The 26,362-nt window shown below is 44.5% G+C and overlaps 1 protein-coding gene across 2 annotated transcripts in view; it reads right to left on the reverse strand.

The window, feature by feature from the left end:
• The window catches only part of PHGDH (phosphoglycerate dehydrogenase), a 31,002-nt gene extending 25,437 nt beyond the window's left edge, over window positions 1-5,565 (reverse strand). The window contains exon 1 of one of the 2 annotated variants that reach the window (XM_019919667.3): window positions 5,324-5,565. In XM_019919667.3, the coding sequence (XP_019775226.1) occupies window positions 5,324-5,461 (138 nt within the window). In that variant the 5' untranslated portion in view covers window positions 5,462-5,565. The remainder of the gene's footprint in view (window positions 1-5,323) is intronic. The other variant, XM_004319638.3, reaches the window with a different exon arrangement.
• Window positions 5,566-26,362: the final 20,797 nt, after the last annotated feature.

Genomic DNA, 26,362 nt, shown 5'->3' on the forward strand with positions numbered 1-26,362 from the left:
AGTCATGTCACCCCGTACCCTGGTCTCCTTCTGTAACATAAGAGCATTGGAACAGATGGCCCCTGGGGTCCCTCCCACATCTGATCTGACACCTGTAAGCCACGCTGCATTTCCCCAGTGGAGCACCCAGCTCGTGGGTTCTCCCACGAGAACCTTCTCTCTTCCCTCCTCACCACACGGATTCTGGAGACAGAGAAAGGCCATGGGCATCTGGCTCCCAGGGTGAGGACCCACACTGTGTTTCCTGTGTGCAAGCCCAGAGCCTTGGAACCAGTTTGGACAAGTTACATGCAGAGCGAGCACAGAGTTCTTTTCTCTCCACGGATGGAAGAAGAGGAATGAAGCTTACGTCGCAGCCTGTTTAGATCTGGAGGGCTTCTCAACACTGGGATGATTGTTCAAGAGAGGCTGCAGCATTACTTCTCTGGAGGCATGAATGCTTCATGCATCCCCACTGGCTGGGGGCTGTGCCAGACCGCAGACAGCTGGATGGAGGACCCTTCACGGGCACTCCAAGCCTTTTGTGTCTGTGGTTCTGGATAGAATGCTCGCTCCAAAGCTGCCAGCCCTTCCGCAAACCTTGGGAATCTGCTTCCCACAGGACAGACCCGCTGTAGAAGAGGATGCAGACTCCCCAGGAGTCCACCCCATTCCTGCAGACCCCGAGGACAAGCCCAGAAACAGCATGGCGTTTTTCTTTAACAAGCACGACCTCTCTCTGTGGAAGGATCTCCCTTACAGAGATTTATCCTGCAGTCTCTCTCTACTTTTCCCTCAAGGGTGTGTCCCAGCTTTCTCTGAAGCCAAGAAGTCTGAAGAGCCTCCAGTCAGACCAGCACAGATGTACATGCAGAGCTCACCCATCCCAAGTGGGAATCTGCCTTTGCAGACTCCCATTCAGCAGACGCTGGTCCCACACGATCCGGGCATTCCTGTGGCCAGAGTTCACGGGCTTTCAAGACCCTTTACACCCTCAACTACCCCTGTTCCTGTTCATTCAAACACATCATCAATTCATTCATTCAAGGGAATTCCCTGGTGGTCCAGTGGTTGGGACACTGCACTTCCACTGCTGAGGGCGTGGGTTCAATCCCTGGTCAGGGAACTAAGATACCTTGAGCCACACGGTGTGAAAAAAAAAAAAAAAAAAAACAAACAAAAAAAACCAGAATTCATTCAACCAGCATGCATTTACTGAGAGCCTGTGTGCCAACCAACCTAGCTGCCGCTGATCCCTCAAAAGCCCTGCACTCCAGGCCGGGTCCCCTTCTCAGGCCCCACGTCATCCCTCGGAGACTTGGCTCCCTGCAGTCCACTCCTCTCCTCTACTTATGCAAACCGCAGTCCTTTGCAAATCCACCCACATCTTCCCTGCAGTTTGCAGTGATTATAACTTTCTTCTGCAGCACCACAAGGTCCTCTCTGGCACTCCCGCAGTGGGAATCTCAACACTGCACCCACTCTGCTGTCTACTGTTGTCTGCTTTGTGCGTGCTCTATCTGTATAAGAATGCAGGCTGGGGGTTTCCCTGGTGGTGCAGTGGTTGAGAGTCCACCTGCCGATGCAGGGGACACGGGTTCGTGCCCCGGTCCGGGAGGATCCCACATGCCGCGGAGCGGCTGGGCCAGTGAGCCATGGCCGCTGAGCCTGCGCGTCCGGAGCCTGTGCTCCGCAATGGGAGAGGCCACAACAGTGAGAGGCCCGCGTACAGAAAAAAAAAAAAAAGAATGCAGGCTGGAACAGGCATTTGCTTACACTTGGGTTTCCTCCCCACTCCCAGTCCCACAGCTGCTTCAGAGCTGGAAAACAACAGGCCACTGTTCTGCTGGATTTATAGCTGTTCCGGACAAACTATGCAAACTCAGCAGTGGAAACCCATTCACGTTCCTCAAGTTCACACATGCTTCCTTTCCCAAGAACAGGCTTGGCCTTGGGGATGATTCTAGCAGTGCTCCTGCTTCTGACTTACATCACAGGAGAAGTCAGAGAACCTCTCCAGATCATGTTCCCCAGCTATAGAGAATGCAGGTGGGCGCGGTTTGGCACAATATGTGTGATCCTGATTAAGTAGATGGTTATTTAACTCTTGCAAACCAAATCCTAGTGTAAAGGCTAGAAATTTGCATTTTAAGAGAGCCTTTCAAAACATGGACTCTTGCATCGAACTTTATTCCCTTCTTATCCTTTCTTCAAATTCTGAAATAAAGATACAAAGGTGCTTCAGTAAATTAAATGCATTCCCAGCGTGCGTTTAGAGGATTCTGACTAGCATTGCTAGTTAATGAAACAGAAGAAAATATCAGAACACAACACATCTAGTAAGGGTATTCTTTCATGAAACTTTAGTGTATGTGTGTACACATATGTGTGTGTATAGTGAGTTATAATGTAAAATGAATTTCCTATTGTGGGCCATGGTCAAAGTTTAAAAGCCACCAATACATGCTAAGATTTCAATGTTCCTGCATATTAGGCTGATTTAAGATGTGACATCTGCTGATAGAAGAGGGGTACACAGTCTAAGTACGAGTTTAGTTGAGTTCCAAACAAGATGCTTTATTATTCCAAGCCAGTGTTTTCCAAACTTTTGACTAAGACCCACAGTAAGAAACACATGTTTAAGTTATGATTTTATACTCATATACCACACACACCACAAACACACAATAATTGAAACAAATTTCGTGACACAATACTTAGCCTTACTATCTGCATTGCTCTCTGATATTTCTTATTTTGTTTTTTTAAATGCTAATCATGACCCATTAAATGGACTTCATCACCCACTAATGAGCTGTGACTTGCTTCAAGTCTGAAAAGCATGGTTCTGGGGGATGATTGTACTTCCTGACCACAGACTGAGAGAGAATAAATTGTGCCTGCCCAGAATACCAAGGAGTGGGAACGGAGGCCAGGCCTGGTTCAGGCACTGGGCCCCAGTTTCTTTCAGTATTAAAAAGGTTTAAACAGGGGAGGGCAGGGGCCACTAACCCAGGCACCTCTCCATGCAGAATAACAAGAGGCAAGTGTGGATATGAGGACCCTCCAGTGGCCCAGGGAGACTAACCAGCAGTCTGAACCTAGTGCTTTTTACAAAGACAGACATGAAGACTGGGCACTCCCAAACCATCCAACAATGTAGCCAACAAACACCCCTCCTCTCCTGCCAGAAGTTTTCAGTGCCTTTAAAACGTCCTCCAAGTTCCAGCCCCAGATTCCCTGCACCCACCCGGCCAACCTCTCAACACCATGGAAACCCTCCACTAGTGACCAGGGCCTCCCATTCTAGTCAATTCCACACTCACCACTCCCTCTCAACCCACCCTACCCCCGGGGTACAGAATTTTAATTTCCATAACAAAGCTGGGAAGCCCCAAGTCCAGGCCACTCTTCCCAACCCGGTGGTCTGGTGGAGGTGAGAATCTAGAGACCACTCCACTTCCTTCTGGCCACGGCCCAGAGCCAAGGCCATGATACCATCTGCACAAAAGAGGAGGTGACAAGTGTGAGGTGCCGTTTCCCCATCCAGTCCTAGGGTAGTCCAAGGATCACGTCCTGAGCCCTTGGCCCCCACCGAGTCCAGGCTGATCACCCGCTTCTCTCCATTTGCAACGCCATGGAGAGGCAAAGGCTAGGCTGCCGGATGGTCTCATTTAGCACTCAAGTACTGTGTCATCTGGTCACTTGTCTCACCGTGTGTTGGCCAGGCTCCTAACTAGCTGACAAGCTTCTTTAAGACAGAGACCAGGGACTTCCCTGGTGGCGCAGTGGTTAAGAATCCACCTGCCAATGCAGGGGACACGGGTTCGAGCCCTGGTCCAGGAAGGTCCCACATGTCACGGACAACTAAACCCATGCACCACAACTACTGAGTCCGCGTGCCACAGCTACTGAAGTCCGTGATCCACAACAACAGAAGCCACGCAGTAAGAAGCCGGAGCACCGCAACGAAGAGCAGCTCCTTCTGGCCGCAACTAGAGGAAGCCCACAAGGAGCAAGGAAGACCCAATGCAGCCAAAAAAAAAAAAAAAAAAAGACAGGGACCAGTCAGAAACTTCTCTGCGTACAAGCCAGGGGCAGAATACAGTACCACGGGGTGGGAGAAGAGCGGCAGGGGTTCCATGGAGAAACACAGCAGGAGATACAATGGCAGTTATGAAGACCATGCGATTGCCTCACAGCTAAAGCAACAGTAGCCACCTCTGTGGTTTGATTTAAGGGACTCTGGAGAGGGTGAATTCGCGCTGAGACTGGTTGAAGTTGGTAGGAGGCTATACTGCGGGGTGTGGGAGTTTGGGGGAAGGGGAGAATACATCCGGACGGGTCGGGTAGAGACACCTGGACGCTGGGCACAGTTACAGAAGTAAGAAGTGCAGAAACTGGAGTGAAGAGTTCACGAAATAAATGTTATAAGGCAGGAAGAGGCCACCAAACCTCGCAGGATTTTTACAAGCAAGTTAGAGAAAGATCTGAAGTAAACTGCACAAACGGTGATAACGTTCCTGAGAAAGATCTGCTAGGAAATATACGTTTCCTGGGGGCTTTGGGATCGGAATCTCGTCCTATCAGGCCATTCCTGACCCCTCCGAGCCCACTGGCGGAGACTAAGCCTGGACAGCGGCGGCCGAGGCGACTGCCGCGTGGCCGGCGCGGAGATCTCGGGCGCCCCCCGCCCGCCCCTCTTTCCTCCGAGCGCTCCCAGGCGGCAGAGGGGCGGTGAAAACTCTCAGCAGTCTTGCATCAGATGAAAGGCGGGTATGGCGTTTGCCGCTCCAGCCGGGCCGCCTTCCCTGCAGCTTCTCCAGCAGCCACGGAACAGGCTGGGACTCCGCCGGGGCCCCCCAGGGAAAGCAGCACTTGGCTGGGCGAGCCAGGGCTTGGCTGGGGAAGGATCGCCGGTCCCTGAGCTCCAAGCAGGGAAGCCACTTTGGCGCCTCTCCCCCGGAGCCCCCGCTGGAGGTGGGGAGAGGCGGCGCCGGGCTGCCAGGGCCACTGAGCGCAACGGCCCTGGGAAGCCGCGCTGGCATCCCCCGGGCAGCCTGCAGGACCAGCTGAAGCAGCCAGCACTTTGCAATGCTGGCGGGAGGCATGCCAACGTGAAACACGCGGTTGCAAACGGAACGGAAAGTTTGCATCCTGCAGCTTGCCGCCCTTTGTTCCTCCCTCCTTCTTCTCCCTCCCCCCTTCCCAGCCCCCAATCTCGGGAGACCCCAAGACTGACACCAGCGATGGGGGTGAGGGTGGGGCACGCTGGGCCGGAATTGGTCAGCCAGTGTCCGCGGAGGATGCCTCGCAGCCCTAGTCTGTCTCCCGCTCGCCTAACCTGCAGCTCGGCTATCAGCTCCTCCTGGCTCAGGTTCTGCTTCTCCACCACCTGCAGCCCTCCATCTTGCAGGATCTTCCGGCAGCAAGGGTCCAGGCTATCACTGATAAGCACTTTCCGTAGATTTGCAAAGGCCATTGCTGGAGTCGGCCTCGGAATCGGCAGCTCTCCCTGGGCAGAAACACCTAAACGGAGAAGCTGCTGTTCCGGCTGGCTGGCTCGTGTAACTGGGCAGGATTCGCGATCTCCCGCTCCCCCTTATCTCCCACTCCTGCTCCTGCCGTCTCCTTTTGATTGGACAGAAACGCTCCAACTCTCTGTGACTCCGCCCCCTCCTCGCGGTTCGGAGCTTTCAGATCCCCGCCCACCATATTATTCTCCGGAGATGAATTTCTCAATCTCAGCCGAAGCATGTATCTACACCTGGTGTGTATACAGAAGCACAATTGACGCTGAGTAGCTGATTCATATCTGAAATAAACTGAGAAATATTCGTTCTCGTCGTGAGAGAAATGTTTCATCTTCATTCTTTCCTCCTAAGGACCCATTCACTAATTCCTTAACACGCATTTATTGAACGCACCTACTATGTGCAAGGCACGGTGCTGGATGCTGAAGAGACTCGAACGTCAAAAAGACATAGTCCCTTTCCTCTGGTGGCCTAACATCCGAGGGTGCCAAAGACACAGACACGGAAAGTTAAATTTTAAAAAGCAGAGGGAAACCGTTTCTGAGACCTCACAAAGCAGTGATTACTTCCACATGAATGATGCAATGAGAATTATGAGCTTAAAAGAGAGCAAGGGCCTGGTGCCTTTGGACCAGCCAAAATGTTTGTTCAAGTTCAATATTCTCCTCTTCCTCTCTGATTATAAAAAAAAAAGAAGAAAAGGAAAATGAGATGTCAGCCTGGCCTAGTTTACATATTGACCAAGGAGGTACTTCCCAGCTCTTAACTCCTTTATGTTGAAACCCCACAGCAGACATGCTTTTCCATGCCCCACCTTGCCGAATACTGGAAAATTCCATCTTGGATTATTTAAGGCCACCTAGGATCAGGGATGCTCATAGATGGATTAGAATTCAGTGTTTTAGACATATCTGGCCCAGTTAAGCGCTGTGTTCTGCAGCCCTGCACCATTCACAAAACTCAAGTGCTAGACCCTTATCCTATAGAACGACACAATGTCAATATTCTGACGTAACGAAACTTTGGACAGATAATTCCTAGGCACAAATCAGAAGTTAGACCAAATGCTCCCAGTGGGAAAGGAGATAATTTGGCTATTCTGTTTACTGGTTTGGATGATTTCTTGGTCCTACATTCCAGCACTCGTGAGTATTCCATTTCTCTTCCTCTCAGGAGGTGCCCAGCAGCCCTGGGGGTCCTGGGAGCAGATGGTGGACCTGGCCCCAGAGGCTAACAAAGAGACTTGGGAAGCACCCATTTTGGTTACCACTTTCACTCACCCGCTTCCAGGACTCACCCTCTGCTTTCATTCAGTGTAGAATCTAAAGCCCGCTGTCTCTAAAGGGTAACCCGCTGTCTCTAAAGACACCCCTTTACCCCAAGTCAAACTTCTCAGGTGGTGTTGAACTCACAACCAGAGGCCCTTCACACCTGTCACCTGGGTATTATTTTCTTTCTTTATTATGTACGCCCCACCTACTTACAAAATGACACACAAAAGATACTTCTAAGACCATTAAGAAAATAGTTAACAGATAAGAGTCCATTTCCAGGTAGAAGGGAGGGTGTGTAAAAATTTCTACCCTAAGCAAGTCAGAAATATTCCTCTTAAATTTCTATAGCATTGTCCTCAAGTTATTTCACAGTGCCTTGTACAACATATATGTGAACATTTCCCCCCAGGATCAGAGATACAACTTTATATCCCTGTAATAGTGCCTCGCACAGCGCTTTCCATATTGGACATTCAGAAGACGTTTCATTCAAAATTAATTTATCGAGCACCTACTACGTGCCAGGTACTGTGGCTTAACACTCGGGGTGTGGTGAGGCACAAGTCACATCCCTTTCCCCAGAAAAACAACATTTAAAGTGTAGCATTTGAAGGATAATTACAGAGGAGCTAAAGTGCTTTGGGAGCAAGAAGGAGACCCCTCAGCACAAACTAGAGGCAGCAGGAAGGATTCTAGAAAGGTTGCCTTTGAGCTGACACTTCGGTGTTCATTGAGGGCAGCCACTCTGAGAGGCCCAGGGATACAGAGATGAGCACAACCTATTCCGCCTTCAAGCCGTTCACGGTCAGCCGCCTACTCTTGAAAGCATATAGGGTGTACAGTATAAGAAACAGCCAGGTAGAGGAGAAATAACGTTTACAGAAGCCTGGAGACGTGAAGAATTATGAGACGTTCGTAATGGCTTCTCCAGGGGCACTAGCAGTGGGAGGTGCCGGGGAACAGATGAGACTGCAGAGGGGCCAGGAGTGAAAGGCCTTGTCCTGAGAAGAGGTTTAAACTTGACTGGAAAGGTAGTACAGAGGTGCTGAGCCAATTTTTAGAAGCGATATGATTAAATGAGCTGTGGCTGAGCTGAGCCTCGATACTGTTAATGTAGACAATATTCCTCCCCATCCCACCCACCCCGACCCCTCACCCCATCTCCAACTTCAATTGGAAATTGCAGGGTTTTCTTTTATAATGGTGGGCTGAGTGGGGCAAATGTTCTCTCTCTCTGTGTTATTGCCTCCATCCGTAAAACAGGAACTTTGGCCCTCTTGGAAGCATTAGGAAAAGAGTTCTGCCTTTCTCTCTTAGACCCCTCACTCCCTCCCTTCCCCTGACCCCAGCCCCTTGGGAAGAGAGCCTGATCTGATTCTGAGTCTGGGGGAAAGGTTGAGTGTGAACCCAGGTCAGCCCTTTCTTGGCTCTCTCTCCTGGAGCTGGAAGCCCACAAAATAACATGCACTCTCCTGCTTCCTTGTGTGTGTTGAATCCCCCAACGCAGGCCCCACTCCACACACCTGAGGGTACGGGAGCTCCAGCCGCCCAGCTGCTCTGCCTGTGGATGATAAGTTCCGTGGGCGAGGGGCAGCCAGGAGTAGGAATCCCAGTTTTCTACTTGGAGCCCAGCTGCGATCTCCAAACCCACCTTGGGAATAATAAAACAGATATTTTGAGAGGTAGACGATGAATTGTCATCTGTAGAATGTGCACATCTGGATTTGAATTCCAGCTTCTCAAATTACTGATTATGTGACTATGGGCAAATGACATTGCCTCTGTAAGACTTCGTTTTCTTCTCTGTACTATGAGACTAGCACTGGGCTAGTGCTTATTTCACAAGATTGTTGTGAGGATTAAATAAGGCAGAGCACGCAAATGACTGCTTGGCTTTCATTCATTCAGTCAGTCAATATGTATTTGTTGGGAAACTGTAAGCCGGGCACTGCTGAAGGTGCTGGGAATGAAGCTTTGAATGAGACAAACACAACCTCTGCCCTCACGGAGCTTATGTTGAAGAGAGAAAATAAGTAAATAAATAGATGAAAAATTTTAAAAGATAATCTCAGGGTGTAAGTACAATGAAACTGAGTGACGTGATAGAGGATTGGGGTGAGGGGACCTCTATTTTAGTCGTTATGATCAGGGACGGTCTTTCCAAGAAGATGATATTTGGGTTGAGACTGATATAAGAAGTCAATTATCCAAAGAAAGAAGGAAAGGGAATTATAGACAGAGCGAAGAGCAGAACAAGTCAAGGAGCACTCGAGGGACGCGCCCACCAATATTTCGGTAGCTTTTACTGTGTGTCAGACACAGTGCCAGGCTCTGGGATAACGACACTGGGCAAGTCATGCGAGGCCCCTGCCCTCAGGGAACTCGCAGTCCAGTGTGTGAGAGCGTGTGCTGCATGTTTGGTCTATAGTGGACAGTCAGGAAAGCCTCTGAGGAGGCAGCACTGAAGCTGAGATCTGAAAGTGGAGGAAGAGCCCTGGAGAACATCTGGAGGAAAGAGAACAGTAAGAACAAAGTCACTCAGGTGGGAAAGAGCATGGCTTTTTCTAGGAACTGACAGAAGGTCCGAACACCTGTCATGTAGGGAGAATAAGGGGGAATGGGGCCCAAGATGAGGTGGGGAGGTAGGCAGGGGGTCAGACCATTCAGGCCATGGGAATAGTCTGGACTTTTGTGGATGCAAAGAATACCTTTTTTTTTTTTTTTTTTTTTTTTGTGGTACGCGGGCCTCTCACTCTTGTGGCCTCTCCCGTTGCGGAGCACAGGCTCCGGACGCGCAGGCTCAGCGGTCATGGCTCACGGGCCCAGCCACTCCCCGGCATGTGGGATCCTCCCGGACCGGGGCACGAACCCGTGTCTCCTGCATCGGCAAGCGGATTCTCAACCACTGCGCCACCAGGGAAACTCCAAAGAATACCATTTAAACTGGCCTGAGGGAAAAAAGGGATCACTCAGGTCTCTGAAAAGATCAAGTGCAGACAGAAATGAGTTCAAATGGTGTCACCGGTCATCTGTGTCTCTCTCCTGTCTCTGTTTGCCTCTGGGTTTGCTTCATTTCCAGGAAGGCAAGATGTGGCATAAATGTCACCAGAGAGTGGAGAACAGAATATTCGGCTGTATATTCTAGCAGTTTAGCATCCTGGAAGACTGCACTAGTCTTCCGATGGTTGCTGCAACATGTCCAGACCTGATCCTCATTGGGCCAACTTGGAACATGTATCTGTCCCTGAACCATTCACTGTGGCCAGCGGAAGGGACTTGCTGACTGGCCAATCCTAGAGAAAGCACCCACTTCAGAGCTAGGGAGAGGATTTGTTCCATCGGAAGTGTACACTAATAGTGTGAGAACAGTGGGTCCCCCTAAAAAATTCAGGGTGCTGAACCAAAAGAAGGGGAGTGGGGACTGGAGGACAGGCTGGCAATACCAGTCGCTGACCACGACACCATGGTAAGGAGTTTGGATTTTATTCCAACTAGGATGGGAAACCATTGAAGGATTAGTTAATAAGAAGGGGCAAGTATTATCTAAGTTTTAAAACGATCACTCTATTTTAACACACAAAAAAGCCCCTTTTTACAGTGTTGTTTTGATGATGATGATGTGATAACAATAAATACAAGGATATAATGATTAGAAGAGAACTGGGTCCCTTGTTTGGCACGTGAAGCCAATCAGTAAGGTACACGCAGAACTTGAAAAGGCAACTCTCTGTCAGTAAAACTAATATTAATGACTAATGGATGAATTTAATCACCTGAGAAAGTAAACCATCCCGAGAGAACGTAAATGCCTGAAATAGGAGTTTGGGGAACCACCAGATCAAATGAAGGCAAGAAGAATACTATTTCACCCAAATACAATGGAATGTTAAGGGGAAAAAAAACTCGTAATATAATCAATTGTATTAAAATTTTTCTGAAAGGAATATATTAATAGAAAGGCCGTTCTGCTTGTTCAAAAGGGTGATTCGAGGCAAGTCTTGGCTTTTACCCAGCACTGTTCCAGGAGAAAAAGAGGAAAACAGTGCATGTGACAGACAGGAGTGCCGAGGTCATTAGTAAGGTGTACTCTGATGTGGTACAGAGAGAATTCATCAGACAGTATCATAGTCTGTATAAAAATACCCCTGTTGACTATGCAGCTCTTTTTCTTACCATTTTTCTGAGTAATTATTTTACTTTCCAGATACCTTGATGCCAGCAAGGGGCCACTGGGTGGATCTGTTTCTCAGCAGATCCCATCATCTTTGGGTCCTGTAGCAAAAAGAGAAACAGGCAGAAGCTAAAAGGCTGTTTTGTGAAGGGCGCCTGTCACCAGGGGAACGCTATGAGTGACAGGCGCAAGGGAACTGGTATGGCAGTCTAGTGGCAGGCAATCCCCTTTCACGAACACAGAAGCTTTCGGGTTTATACTCTGGTCTCTTGTGAGTTAGGCTAGCGAGAATCTCTGAAACTCTGATCAATACTAGGGGCTCTGATAAAATCAAATTTTTAAACTTAGTGACCCAAGAATGAACCCTGAGCTACTACCTTGGGAGTCTAGTAGTCAGAGGGCTTCCTTCTGCTATCTCAAGCTCTCCCCTCTTTACCTTCAACCGCAATGTCTCGAAACCTCTTTAGGTCACTGAACTCTACAAGAATCTGATGAAAGCTACAAACCCTCTCACCTCCTAAATTGTGCAGACAGTTTTGGGGACTAATGAGCCTCCTGAAGCTTATTCATAAGGCTTACAGTATTCCATGAACCTCTTGCTAATGTTAAAACAACAAAATTCAACCAAATAAACTTGAAGATCTAATTGCCTTTATTCAACGATGTACGAATGAGCAATATCCCATCTAACAACTAGAAGGGTTCTCCTGAGGGGTGCAAAATGGAAGGCTTTCATAGAAAAGAGAGTGGGGCAAGGAAGTCATTAGCAGAAGAAATGAAAATTTTATTTGGGGCCAGGATATCTTCTTTTGGGGACCAGCAATAATCTTTATCACATACATTGCCTCTTCTTGGGGAAGGGAGAGGGAGATGGAGAGGGCCCACAGGCCAGATTACCTCGTTGGTGCTGACCAGAACCTGGTCCCAGACTGGTTGGTTAAGATTACATTCCTAGGGAAGGTCGAAACTGTTATTAAGTCATATATTAAGCCTAGGTTTGGTATCATGGGCTTTAACACACTGATGCCATTTTGGGCCTGCGGTTTTCTCTTTAACATAAGAAACCCATAGTTTACATGAGTGAGACAGGGTAATAAAATGCAAAATAGCCACAGTAATAATACAAATATTTATGGATCATTTTAAAGTGCTAGATAAATATAATTCAGTAAATCCTCATAGCACCTCTATGAAGTAGGCACCTCTATTCTCATTTTATAAACTATACGTCTGAGACACATTGCTGCGTTTTCCCCAGCTTTACAATTTAGAGAAGTAAAAATGACTTAAAGTCACAGGGCAATAAATTGTAAAGTTGGGATTGTAGCATTTCTTTAAATCTCTAGTTAAACTTCTAATTGTGCCGTCCTTAAATCTTTCAAAATGAAATGAAAGATCTTTCCACTTCTAGAATACCATATTCAATTTAGAAACAGCAGCACAAAAGCCTTGAATGTTATAACTATTGACTACAGGCAGAAATCAGGGATTCTGTGTCGCCTGAGAAGTTGTCCAAGATACCGGTGTTTACCAAGAAATGAGAGTCATAGTGTGGTAGCAGAATAATGGTCCCCCAAGATGTCCACATCCTAAAGACCAGAACCCGTGAATGTTACCTCATATGGCAAAAGGGACTTTGCAGATGTAATTAGGTTAAGGAGTCTGAGGCAGGGAGATGATCCTGGGTTATCTGAGTGGATGGATCCCAAGGGTCCTCGTAAGAGGGACCCAGGAAGAGTCAGAGGGAGAGAGAAACCATGTGATGGTAGAAGCAGAGATTGGAGTGATGTGCTTTGAAAATGTAGGAAGAGACAAGCCGGGAATGTAACTGGCCTCTAGAAACTAGAAGAGGCAAGGAAACGGATTCTCCCTAGAGCCTCCAGAAGGAACCAGCCCTGCTGACACCTTGACTTTGGCCCAGTGAAACTGATTTCAGAATTCTGAACTCTAGAACCCTAGGAGAATAAATGTGTGTTGTTTCAAGCCAGCAAATGTGTGACAATTTGTTACAGCAACAATAGAAGTCTAATATACTTGGAAACCATGCAAAATGAAAAGAACAAAATTTTCTAAAAGAAACAAAATGAAATTCTAAAAGATAAGAAAGGTAGATGGAACATTAATGGTCTCCCTGCCCCCTTGCCTCTAACTAACCAGGGAATTTACATAAGAACAAACAAACATCCTAGGTAGTTCTAGTTAAGCCTAAAGTGAGACAGGATGGATAGGACCAGAGAACTCTCCTCACCTTTCCCTTCCCATTCCTTAATCATCTATTTCCTGGAGCGATTAGCTGATTAAGGGTACCTGAGGCCAGAGATGAAAGAGAAGAGAAATGAAGGGCTGATCATCCCCCAACCAGTTCAAAAAGCTGGCTTTTGAACCACTGGAGTGTGGCACTGTAGGCAAATCTGAAGGAGCTATTTAAAGGAGGTGATCCTGAGTCACAGGGGAACGGAGCTCCCGTGCACTCAGGTGACAGAGGTAGGAGAGGGGAGGGGTGCACTACCCCCACTCCTCATTCATTCTTTCCACACACACTGTATAACTGAGTAACTACAACATATCCGGCAGTTGTAGGGCCCTAGCTTTCATGGAATTTACTTCTAGTGGAAGTGACAAGCATTAATCAAATAATCACACAAATTTGTTGGGGACATAAATATTCAGTCCATAGCATCGTCCAAAACCTTAGCATTTCCCCCCCAAAACGTGGGCTCCAATGTCAGGCTTCCTCAACATATACTTCAAGCCCAAGAGTCCATACTTCCACAGCTCAGTGCACAGCAGATTTCAGAATCAAATACACATGGATAAGATGAGCTAAAAATTCAAAGTCTCCCTTTATGCAGTTTACGTTGACTGTACTGCAAGGCATTAATCTTTCTTTTTTCCAGGCCCTTCAAATTTTATTTGATTTTATTATTCTTCCAGATCACATACTCCCCATTTCTTGCTTCAATAGTAGGGAAAAATTAGCCCTAGACTAAGCATTGTTTTGGTCTTGCCTAACAAAGATTAAAAGAAATATCTGAAAGGAGCAAACTGTTCCCAATTAACTTAACCACTTCCCAGAACAACCTGAGAATATATATAGAAACACAATAATAGTCAGCGTGCAAGATGGTGAAGTTTGCAATGTATAGAATTCAATTAAAATTACCAAGCAAAGAAACAGGAACATGTTACTCATAATGAGGAGAAAAATCAGTCAATGGCAACAACCCAGAACTTGACACAGATGATAGATTAAAAGGCAAGGACATAAAAACAAGTATGATAACTGTATACAATATATTCGAAAAACTAAAGGAAATATTGAACATGTGAAGTATATACATGGATGATATAAAAAGAGTCAAATCAAATTTCCAGAGATGGAAACTACAATGTTTGAGATGGAAAGTCTCAGGATGGAATTAACAGCAGACTAGACATTATAGAAGAAAAGACTGGTAAATTTGAAGACACATCAATATAAACTGCTCAAAATGAACTACTACACAGGATACTATGACTGGGAAAACATTAATAGTGAGTAGTTAGAAAACTTCAAGTGGTCTAATATAAATGTTACTGAAGTCCCCAAAGGGGAGGTAAGGGGTCAGGGGGAAGAAAAAACACTTGAAGTAATAATGGCCAAAAAATTTTCCAAGTTTGATTAAACTATAAATCAACACACTCAGAAGCTCACTGAACCCCAGGCACAAGATATATGAAGAAAATTACACCAACTCTCACACAATTAAGTTGAAAAAAAACTGACAAAGGAGACTTCCCTGGTGGTGCAGTGGTTAAGAATCTGCCTGCCAATGCAGGGGACACAGGTTTGAGCCCTGGTCCGGGAAGATCCCACATGCTGCAGAGCAACTAAGCCTGTGCACCACAACTACTGAGCTTGTGCTCTAGAGGCTGCGAGCCACAACTACTGAAGCCCATGTGCCACAACTACTGAAGCCTGTGTGCCTAGAGCCCATGCTCCACAACAAGAGAAGCCAGCGAGATGAAAAGCCTGCCCACTGCAACAAAGAGTAGCCCCCGCTCGCCACAACTAGAGAAAGCCTACGTGAAGCAACGAAGACTCAACACAGCCAAAAGTAAATAAATTTATATATTAAAAAAAAATGACAAAGGGAAAATCTTAAAAGCAGGCAGAGGGGGAAAAACACATGATGTTATATACAGAGGAACGAAGATAAGAATTATGGCAGACTTTTCATTAATGCAGGCCAGAAGAAAGTAAAACAGCATCTTTAAAGTACTGAAAGGGAAAAAAAATCTATCTACCTAGAATTTTAAGGCCAGCAAAAGCATCTTTCAAAAATGAAGACAACATTTTCAGACATACAAAAGTTGAAAAATTAATCATCAGCAAACTTCCACTATAAGAAATATAAAAGGAAGTCCTTCAGGCAGAAGGAAAATGACACCACCTGGATCTACACAAAGGAAATGCTAATTATATGGGTATATACAATGATGCTGCACAACTTGCCCAAAGTCAGGGAGTGGCAGACCAGGGACTTGAGTGTAGGTCTTTTGACATCAAGGTCAATCTATGCCCACTACATCATGCTGCTGTGCATAATACTATGCCATTTATTTAATTAAAAAACACTGCTTACACACGTATTCTGTACAAAGTGCTATGCAAGTTTGGCAATATGGAAGACTCCAAGAATAAATAAAATACATGTATGGGACTTCCCTGGCTGTCCAGTGGTTAAGACTCCACACTCCCAATGCCAGGGGCACGGGTTCAATCTCTGGTCGGGGAATTAAGATCCCACATGCAGTACAGCATGGTAAAAAAGAAAAAAAAAAACAAACCCATGCTCTCCTCCCAAAGGACTTTACATTCTTTCTGGGGAATCAGATGTGGAAAGGAAGGGTCTAAGTTTAGGGAAAGGTATGGGAAGTTCTGAGAATAACCTGAGAATGGAGCTCCACCATCAAAATTGTAAATTAGAGTACTTGTATCATTGGTCCACTTTTAATTAAGAGCAAGACCACTTCATCCTTTAGGCATTACAGGCTCATGGCTCAGGAACTGTGACGGTCCTAAAACAGTTCTTACTGACAGTTCAAACTGACTCTGACGTTAGAAGATTTCTTTTCTTTAATATTTATTTATTTATTTTGGTTGCACTGGATCTTAGTTGCGGCATGCGGGATCTTCATTGCATCATGCAGGATCTTTAGTTGTGGCATGCAGACTTCTTAGTTGTGGCATGCGGACTCTTAGTTGTGGCATGCGAACTCTCAGTGTGGCATGCATGTGGGATCTAGTTCCCTGACCAGGGGTTGAATCCAGGTCTCCTGCATTGGGAGCATGGAATCTTATCCACTGGACCACCAGGGAAGTCCCTGGCATTAGAAGATTTAAATGAAAGCATAACCCCTATTCTTTTATTTGACAAGCATTTATTAAGGGCTTTGTTATGAGCCATAGTAAATGTTGAGGATACAAAAATTGTATCATAAGGCACTATGTTAGTATTATCTTCATCGTTTCATACCAGGAAAATGGAATGGATCATATGTTTGGTGGTTAGCTCAGAGGAGGACTACATCACCGGAGGCTAGCACTTCTGGAAGCCTTCATGGAATTGCTGGGCTGGGTCTTTAAGAAGGAATAGGATAGGATAGGACAGGCAGTGAAGAAGGGTGAGCCTTTCTAGAGGGTTCTAAGCACAAGTATGGAAGGAGCAATGTGCATAGGAAAGTGGTGGGGGGAGAAGGGAAAGGAACCTGGCCTGGCTGTAGTAGGCATTATTGTTGAAGAAGAAAAGAGATTAGTTTGGAAAAGTGGGTTAAAAAAAAACTTTCTGTATCATGCAGAGGTTTTAAATTTAGAGACTGACACAGGACTCAGGCTGTTAATAGAGGGGGAAAATAAAGACAAGCTAACTGTAAATTCTAGTATCAAGCCCATGATTATATCTTCATTAGCAACTTGCTCAACCATCTGTATAACCAGTAATTAGGCAATGCATATATGCAGATAAGCCATATGTTTCTGTGTTCCCCAGAAGGCAACCTCTTGGGAAATTAGATAGGCAGATAAAGTATAAATTGGCAATCTGATAATCAGAAGCTGTCCCAATGACCCCATATTGAGTTAAAGACCTGAGCTGATAGACATTCAGTTTGGTCATATAGTGGCTATAGGATCTTTGACAGATGTAGCTTACTGTCCTCACGTGAAGAACAGAGTTGTTGTGAACATGTCCTGAAGAAAATGGTTGCATAAATGCTTTGAAAATACACATCCTAAGCAACTGTTACTTGTTGTTACTGTTCAGTGATGAGAAATAAGAGGCACTATTGTTTTGGATATGTTTGACGAAAAAAGGCAAATGTGTTCAAAGATGACCATTATTTTCTGTTATTCTATAACCATTTCCTTCAACCTCTTTTTCTTGAAGCCATTTTATGTATTGATCTCTTTTTACTCCAATATCTCTTCTTGCTTTGCCCATCTGTACAAGGTTATAAAAGGTACCTCAAATACAAGTCAAACAAACGAAAGAGTTGATGCATATGACGTGAATATTGATTTATTCATTTATGTATTTGTTTATTTACCTTTATGGTTCAATTAAAATATGCCAGGAACTATGCAAATAAAAAAGATGCTACATCCTTAAGGAGCTCACAGTGTGTGGGCCACACAGTCAGGTAAATCAGCGACACAATTACCAAGCAATGTGGAAAGCACTGATGAGGGTATTCTCATATGCTCTGAGAAATCAGATGGGTTGTCTGAGCTGTGGGGCTGGGCTGAGGAAGCTCCCAAAGCCAGGGACCCTGAGCTGAATATTGAAAGATTACTGGAGCAATCTACCTAGTAAGTAAATCACACCTGGTGCAGAGGGAAACTGCAAGTAGAGCAGTTAATATCAGAGTGTAAGATGTGAGGGAGTAGTGATGAGCAATGACACAAGAGAATGGACATTGGCCAGGTCAGGAAGAGCCATGCAATCAAAGAGTGTGTATGTTATCGACAAAGAGATAGGGAAGCATTGAAGGGATAGAGAGTGTGTTCAGGTGGGGGGGTTTATCTGGAACATACATACATGCATGTATGTATGTATATACATGCATATATATATATATATATATATGTATGTATGTATGACAGATTCTAGGTGTGGAGGTGTTGACAGCATTCAGTTATAAAATACCGTGGAGTCTTTGAACCTACTTGTATTGATTGTCTGGTCTTTTTACTCTCTTCCTGGACCTCCTACTGAATGTTTTTGGACCTTTTCATTGTCTATAATCTTTGTAACATGAGAGTATGATGAAGAAAAAGATAAATGTGAACATTTTATGGTATTAAGCCTGTGAATGAGTGAAGTAGCTTTACCACTGACATCCAAATGACTTATGTGGTAGGAGTGGACCAAATAGGATAACATATATGGGAGCAGTTTGTGAGCAACAGTGACCACCAAGTGCTAGCTATTATTATTATAATATATATTTCGTGTCTAGATGCTTTGGTTAGAGAGATGATGACAACATAGGCAGCATTTCCAATCCATTTGGACAATCAAAGCACTATTTCAAGTAAATCTGGCAAAACCATGTAGCGAGGCAGGAAATTCACTGAAAGATCATAAACATAGTTCTGTGAACTTCTCTGGCATGAAATGCTGTGCATAGTGATAAGTTTGGTGCAGAAACATAGCAGAGAGCAAAGGGACAGCTTGTAAATTGGGATCTTACCCAAACCCTTAAGGGTCAACAGATGTCCACAAATAATTATCCAGAGAATGGAAAAACTGGCTTGTTGAAGTTTGGGGCTATTAATAATGCTCTGTTTCTCCAGTGATCCTTTCCCTCAGGGGAACTGGGAGTGGTTGGCATGCATCCTCATTACTCACAACTTTGTTCCTGCTGTGGCTGGCAAGATTGGGACGCATCATTAAACACACCATGGTTGGTACAGCAGTAGCAATGAAAGGTACGGGGCGTCTTCCTTAGGCCACCCCAGGAAGTTAGGTCCATTCAATAGTTAAGAAACATTTACAGAAGGTCTGTATTTTCATGGCACGTAGTAAGCGCTCAATAAACATTAGTCTCATATTGTAGCATACAGTAAGTACTGCATAACTATTGTTGTGGAAGGGATCTAGAAACAGACTTACCATGCTCCTGGGCCAGAACTTCTGCTACCATGTGTGCCTTCTAAGTCCACCACAGCAGATACTGCTAGCTAACCATCGATTCTGTTCTTCTCTAGGGCACACTACCTTACGGACACACACATAGACCATATTTCCAGCCTTCTTAGAGTTAGCTGTTATTACATGATTGAATTCTAGCAACAGAATGTAAGCAAAATTGATGAAAACCAATTCCAGTCCTGGCCCTTAAAACCTCCTTCATAGTTTCTGCTTCCCATAATGAGTGAGCAGGATGCTACAGGACCAATTCCCCCACAGAAACAACTATCAGATCTGAAAATAATGCAAAAATCATCTGTCTCATGGTATTGGAAAGTACTAGATAATGAGTAGTATACTCTTTGCTTGTATCTAGAATATACAAAGAACTCTTACAACTCATAATAAGAAGACAACCTGATTTTTTTTTTTTTTTTGGTGGTACGCGGCTTCTCACCGTTGTGGCCTCTCCCATTGCAGAGCATAGGCTCCGGACGCGCAGGCTCAGCGGCCATGGCTCACGGGCACAGCTGCTCCGCGGCATGTGGGATCTTCCCGGACCGGGGCACGAACCCATGTCCCCTGCATTGGCAGGCGGACTCAACCACTGTGCCACCAGGGAAGCCCCCAACCTGATTTTTTTAATACGCAAAAGATTTGAACAGATACTTCACAAAATAAAATATGCAAATAGCCAATAAGCACATGAAAAGATGCTCAACATCACTAGTTGTTAGGACCATGCAAGTGAAAACCCAGATTCTATTACATACCCACTAGAATGGCTAAAATTAAAAATACTGACAATTCCAAGTATTGATGAGGACCTGGGTCAACTAGAACTCTCAGACATTACTGGTGAGAATGAAAGATGTTTACAGTCATTTTAGTAAACAGTATACAATTGAGAATACACTTACCTTATGACCCAGTAATCAAACTCCTAGGTATTTACACAAGAGAAATGAACACACAAAACATACATCTGCAAACCATAGCAGAACTATTCATAATAACTAAAACCTGGAACTCATCCAGATGTCCATCAACTGGTGAATGGATTAACAAATGGTGGTATATCCATGCCATGAAATACGCCTCAGCAATAGAAAGAAATGAACTACTAACACAATCATCAACATGAATTATACTGAGCAAAGGAAGCACGACACAAAAGAATACATACTGTGTTTCATTTAGTATGTAGAATTCAAGAACAGGCAAAACTGATCTATATTGACAGAGAGTTGCCTGGGGCTAAGGGTTGGGAGAAGGGATCAGATGTAAAGAGGCATCAGGAACGTTTTAAGATATCGAAAATGTCTATATTGTGATTGTCACAGTGGATATACAACTGTACACAATTACCAAAAGTTCATCGAACTGTACCATTAAAATGGGTGAATTTTATTTTATGAAACCCTCACTTGAATTTCTCTCTCCTACTCATCTGCCAGCTAATGGTGGTACCCAGAGAGGTCTTGGAAGCCCTGTGTTGACAATGGTAGAGCCCCCATCATCCTGGCTCCCTAGAGAATGTATGGGACAGAACACTCACCAACATTGCTGAACAAGAACCTCACACTAGATGGTTATGTGAGTGAGAAATAAATGGTTAGTGTTAGGTCCCTGAAATTTGGGGAGTTACAGAAACTACAATTTCTTTAAGTAATCTATCCCCAAAGTAAAACATACAGTCAAGACCACTTAAATTGTTCTCACTCAATTCATAGTATTTAAATTAGAGGAAAATTAATGATAACCTAAATGTCCAAAATAAGGGAACAGTTAGATAATTGTGATATATTCATCCTATGTAACATTTATTATATAACCACTTACATAATAATTATGAGAACTATGTAGTAACCTGGATAAACACTCAAAGTGAGAAATGAAAAAGGCAAAACCCCAAATTGTGTCTATGCTATTTATTAGGAGGCCCAGACACCTTAACTTGTGTTGGCCCAAGTCTTTAAACATATTTAGGCCTCTCTGAAGAGACACACCTGGCATATGTTTGCTCGTTGGACTGAGGAACCTATTAAGTAAAATTCCATCATAAGGAGAAGGGAATCAAATCACGGAAGCTCAGCACAGGAACAGTCACCAAAAAAGAAAATGTGATGATAAGAAAACTGTCTGTCATCTAGTTTGCCCTCCTTCAAACTCCAGACTCACAGGTGCTCAAGGAAGAATGGACTGCAAGAAAAAACTGGTAAAAACCACAAGTGCGGTTTCACTAAAACCTCCACGTTTGTACTGCCTTCTAGCCTGTGTGCCTGATTCTATCACAGTGGGTTTGTTGACGGAGTAGGAGCCAGCTAACCAAGGAGCTGAACTGGCTGATGCAAGAGGGATGAAAGAGGGAGGAAGTGGGGCAGTTTCTGAGGTTTCAATGGCAGCATCAACAACAGCAGACGTTTCTAAAGGGAGACGCTAAAAAGCAGGCGGAAATTGGATATGGCACACCATAGCTGGGAGGATTACCTCCCGAAGACTCAAGAGATAGTTAGGAGGGATTTGAGTACTGGAATTTCCGCAGAATGAATAGGGGTGGAACCAGAGGAATATTATCTGATTATCGTTAGCACGACCTGCTGTTCACCCCCAGGCTGGTCTCAACTGTAGACACACGATTTCTCTGTGTGGGCTTATGTTTATGCATCTGTGTGTTTTTCATTATCTTTGTAAAAAGAATCGGCAAACATTTGAATAAAGTATGAAATGGAACATATAAATTAAAACATAGTAAAACAGTAGGTTTATACATACTTTTGTTTTGATTCTGTTCCTGCTATTATTATTTTAATAGAAACTGATAATTACATATGTACATATAATTATATGTATAAAATTATATTTGCATATATATATATATATCAGGGTCTACATTCAATCCTGTTCCTTTTAAAGACCAACTAGCAAAGTCATTCACTAGCTTTAACACGTGGTGCTTGATGGGAATTAGTTTAATTAATTTGATAACATAATAGGCTTCTTAATAAATGAAAACAGAAAGTTTGAAAAAGGCCACACCCTGGGGAAAAGACAAGAATGCAGAGACTTAATCCAGTTCAGATCACAAGACACAGCAGGCTGCAGAGATGTGTAGCAGAGAGAAGCATGGGAGAAGAGAGCTGTATTTGGGTGGAGTGGAATGGGGGGCCGGGTGGGCGTGCAGACCGCTCTGGAAAATATTTTACCTAAAGAGAAGCACTTTGCTCTTTTCCCTAAAGAGAAGCTCACTGTCCTGAAACTTCAAAGAAAGAGCACCTGACCTTGTGGGCCATATTGAGCTAGGATTATCAATTGACCTCATTTCAAAACTAGCCATGTATAGATGTGGGCAGAGGTCAGAGCCGCGGTGGGTCAGAAGAGTGGAAAGAAGCCTAGAGATCCTCTAGTTCATGAGTCACTCACTGTTGGCCACAAACATACGTGGCTTTTGGCCCACTGAGTGTTTCCAAAGTAATTTGAGCCAATATTGGAAAATTAAGTGATTTCACATGCTAATCAAGATTTCCATTTCTTTGGAAATGTCTGAAAACTTTGCAACACTGGTCTCAGGTACCCACTGGGCCCACACATTAGCAGCTGTTCTGATTAGGAGGGAAGTGCTTGCCAGGTCCCCTGGGGCCCACTCTGGAGGCCGGGAATTGTGTTATTGGGGAATTGACTAGGGCAGAGCTGAAATGGCAGGGACTAGTTAAATTACACCCCAGAGCACTTGTACACCTCCTGGAGTCTCATCCCAGAGAGGGCCTGAGTCCACCACCGTCAAACATTGCCTAGGCTCTGGGGAATCATATTGGCTCCCTGTGTGTCCCCCGGGAGTCTGTTTGGGATTTCAGAGGCTCTTTGGCCTGGAGTTGGTTTTATTCCTTAGTTGCAGGCATTGCACTCACCCTTGGCAACCAGGACAACTTATTCCTGCCTCCTTCTCCCAACACCTGTTCAGGCTGGACGCCAATATCCATTCCCAGCTTATAATGGATCAATATTTACTCTTTCAACAATTTCTGGTGGCTTATAATCTGTCAATTGTACAAGGTGCTGAGGCAGTGACATCAAGCCATAGCCCTGCCCAGAGAAGATCTTAAAATGTAGACAGTGATTTACTGTGACTAAAATGTTCTTGGAGAAGGCGAGGGCATATCTGACTTAGTAATCGAAATCTTTCCACCAGATGGCGCTCAAGAGACTCCAGTTTAACAAAACGACGGGGCGGAAAATAAAAGCAAAATTTACCCCTTGGAAGACAAATAGCGCTACCCCTTCCGTTTCACATGTGCTTTCATGTTCTGTCACGCCTCTTACTGTTACTTGTTCCAACCCCCAGGGCTGTGAGTGCGGCGTTTGGACAGAGAGGAACTCCAGCTCCCACAGCGCACCCCTGACCTGCCAACCTTAATCTCCTGAAGGCAGAGCATTTCCGAGTGAGACCAGGAAAGAACAGGCCATACTTGAGGTGTGCTCTGGGGAGGAAATTCCTCGTTGGATGGAGGCCCGGTTCTTACCTGACCTCATTACCCAGCTCAGGGGCGTCCTTTGCGAACAAGCCACACCTCTCCTCTCTGGTCTCGCCCTCTCCCTATCTGCTCATCCAGATTTGATTAAATATATTGATTTTTTTAAATGTGCCATCTCTTCCAACTATTGATAGCTTTTCGAAACCTTTTTATGGATTATAATAAACTTATCAAAAGAAATGCAAAGAGAAATTAATGACTTAGAAAGGGTGTAATTCCTCCATAAATCAACTCTTGGACATACCCACTGATAACAGGTTGGCATATATTCATCTGGAGCAGGGTTTTTTAACCTCGACACTGCTGGTAGTGGGGCCAGAAATTTCTTTGTTTGGAAAACTGCCCTGGGCAGAGTCGGGTGTTCAGCCTCAGTAGTAACCCCACTCCATCAACAATACCCAGCTGTGACAACCAAAAATGTACCCAGTGCCAAGCAGTTTCACACTATACAAGCTTTCCTGCAACTTCCTTTTTTCTCTTTTTTAACTTACTAACCCATCTTGGCCATCTTTTCCATTTCAGAACATCTGGATTTATTACATTCTTTATTGTATCATGATTTATTTAACCTGGTGTCTTCTATTAATGATCATTTGGATCATCTTTAATTTTCTTACTATTACAAATGTAGCTGGGTGAAAAAATATTATTTAAAACCAAAACTGTCTGTTGCCGCTTTTTTTTTTTTTTTCCTCACTGCACAGCTTGTGGGATCTATATTAGTTCCCCAACCAGGGATCAAACCCGTGCTCCCTGCAGTGGAAGCACGTAGTCCTAACCAGTGGACCTCCAGGGAGTTCCCCACTTCTGCCTTTTATGGGAAGAGGAAAGTTATATTTCATATCAAAGGGAGAGCAAACATCTATACTGCTTCCCTTTTCCTTATAAGAAAGAGAGGAAGTCTGAAATATGAAAATCTCTACTCATTTTCCATGTTGCGAGAGCTTGAGGCCAAATTAATGGGGTTTTGAGTAGTCTGACCAATTATCTAAGCTTTAGATGGGCTGGAGACTGGGGAAGGTGTAGAAAGAAAAACTGCTCTGAATAACAGAGGGAGACATTTCCCCTGTCCCAACACAGCCTAAGGAGGCGGTAAGCCCTGGAGAGACAGCCTGATAAGATGTGAGCAAAGTCCAGAGGTGAAGGGAGGAGAGCAAGTGACCATCAGGACAGGAGTCCATGGGAAAATGCAGCCAGTGAGAAACTCCTCATGAGAGTGTCCAAAGAACTTTTATGTATGAGGATGTCTAACATTAATTTTTGAATGAGTCCATTTGTGTGGCTGTAAAAACCCCTTTTGCCATCTCAAACCTGTAAAAGTTGCTACACATCCAAATGCCTCGGGAGGCGTTTTTGTTGTTTGGCTATGTTTTGTTTTGTTTTAAGAAGATGGAAAATCAGGGAAACGGGACTGAATGCCACGTGTAGGTTTGTTCAAATAAAAGAGACGAGACTAGCTGTGAGAGGTGAGACCCACGTGGGATTAAGGATTCAGACAGAGCCAGAACTCTGAGCAAGATAGAAGTAGTGATGAGAAAATAAAACAGCCAAAACACAGAGATCACGTGGAGGGCAGTGAACGGCCGGCAGCGTTAGGGTCTCCTGTCAATTTCAGTTAACTCTCAAGGCATAGAATGACTGCTGGCAGCTGACTCACACCACCAGGACTGCAGTGACATCCTTGTACATACAGCTTTATGTTCTTGTGCAACATTTTTTTGCTCATTCCACAAACATTTATTGAATTCCTACCATTCTCTGGAGGGAGCAATAAACAATAGTCAATGGTCTTAGAGCCCTAAAGATTAAGTTTGCATTCTCTTAGGTAAATTGCTGGGTCAAAGGACATGACAATTTCAAAATTCTGAAAGATTTCAAAATGTTCTTTCCCACCCAGAAATGAGACTCTTCCAGGCTTTGTTTATATTTGCTAATGGTTTAATATGTTTCCTCATACTTAAATCTTATCTATCAAAAGTGTATACTAACGCATCATGTGAATCTCTAAATTGATTTTCTCCCCAAATGTCCAACTGGTTTTTTGGAGACACAATTTGCCACCTGCCACCATTGATATGTGATGTTTCCCTCGTGGTATTTTAACTTCTGTGTGATAGAATCTGTTTCCATGCTATTCCTTCTGTTTCATTGATTTGCCTATCTTTTCTCATGCCAGAACTACAATCATTTTTTGCATTATTTTAGCTTTATGAATAATGTAATATCTGGGGAGGCAAGTACTCCCTCTTTACTCCTTTCTTTTGTTTTAAAAACTCTTAGTGATTCTTAGCAATTTATTCTTTCAGTTGAAGCTAAGAAGAATTTTATTAAATTCAAAAAACCCATAAGGATTACGCTAAAACTATCACCCAACTGAGGAAGTTGAAAATCTTTACAATAGTCAGTCTTCCCATCCTGGTATGTCTCTCCAGATGCAGGAAGGGTCTGCAATGGTACCCTAATTGCAAACTAACAAGTTGACCTGCAACCATTTTATGGATGTTGGCAGAAGACAGGAGATACCCAGGTCAGAGACAAAGGACTTTATTTCTCACAGCATTAGCAGTCGTCAGAGTATCAACATGTGTTATCAGTTTCCTGAGCCCCAGTTCCCATTGGGCAATGTGAAGAAGGCCAGGTACCACCTGCATATGCAGAGTTGCATTACAGAAGAACTTTGAGCTTAGGGAAACCACAT

Source organism: Tursiops truncatus, chromosome 1 (assembly GCF_011762595.2).
Source record: "Tursiops truncatus isolate mTurTru1 chromosome 1, mTurTru1.mat.Y, whole genome shotgun sequence".
Taxonomy (NCBI): domain Eukaryota; kingdom Metazoa; phylum Chordata; class Mammalia; order Artiodactyla; family Delphinidae; genus Tursiops; species Tursiops truncatus.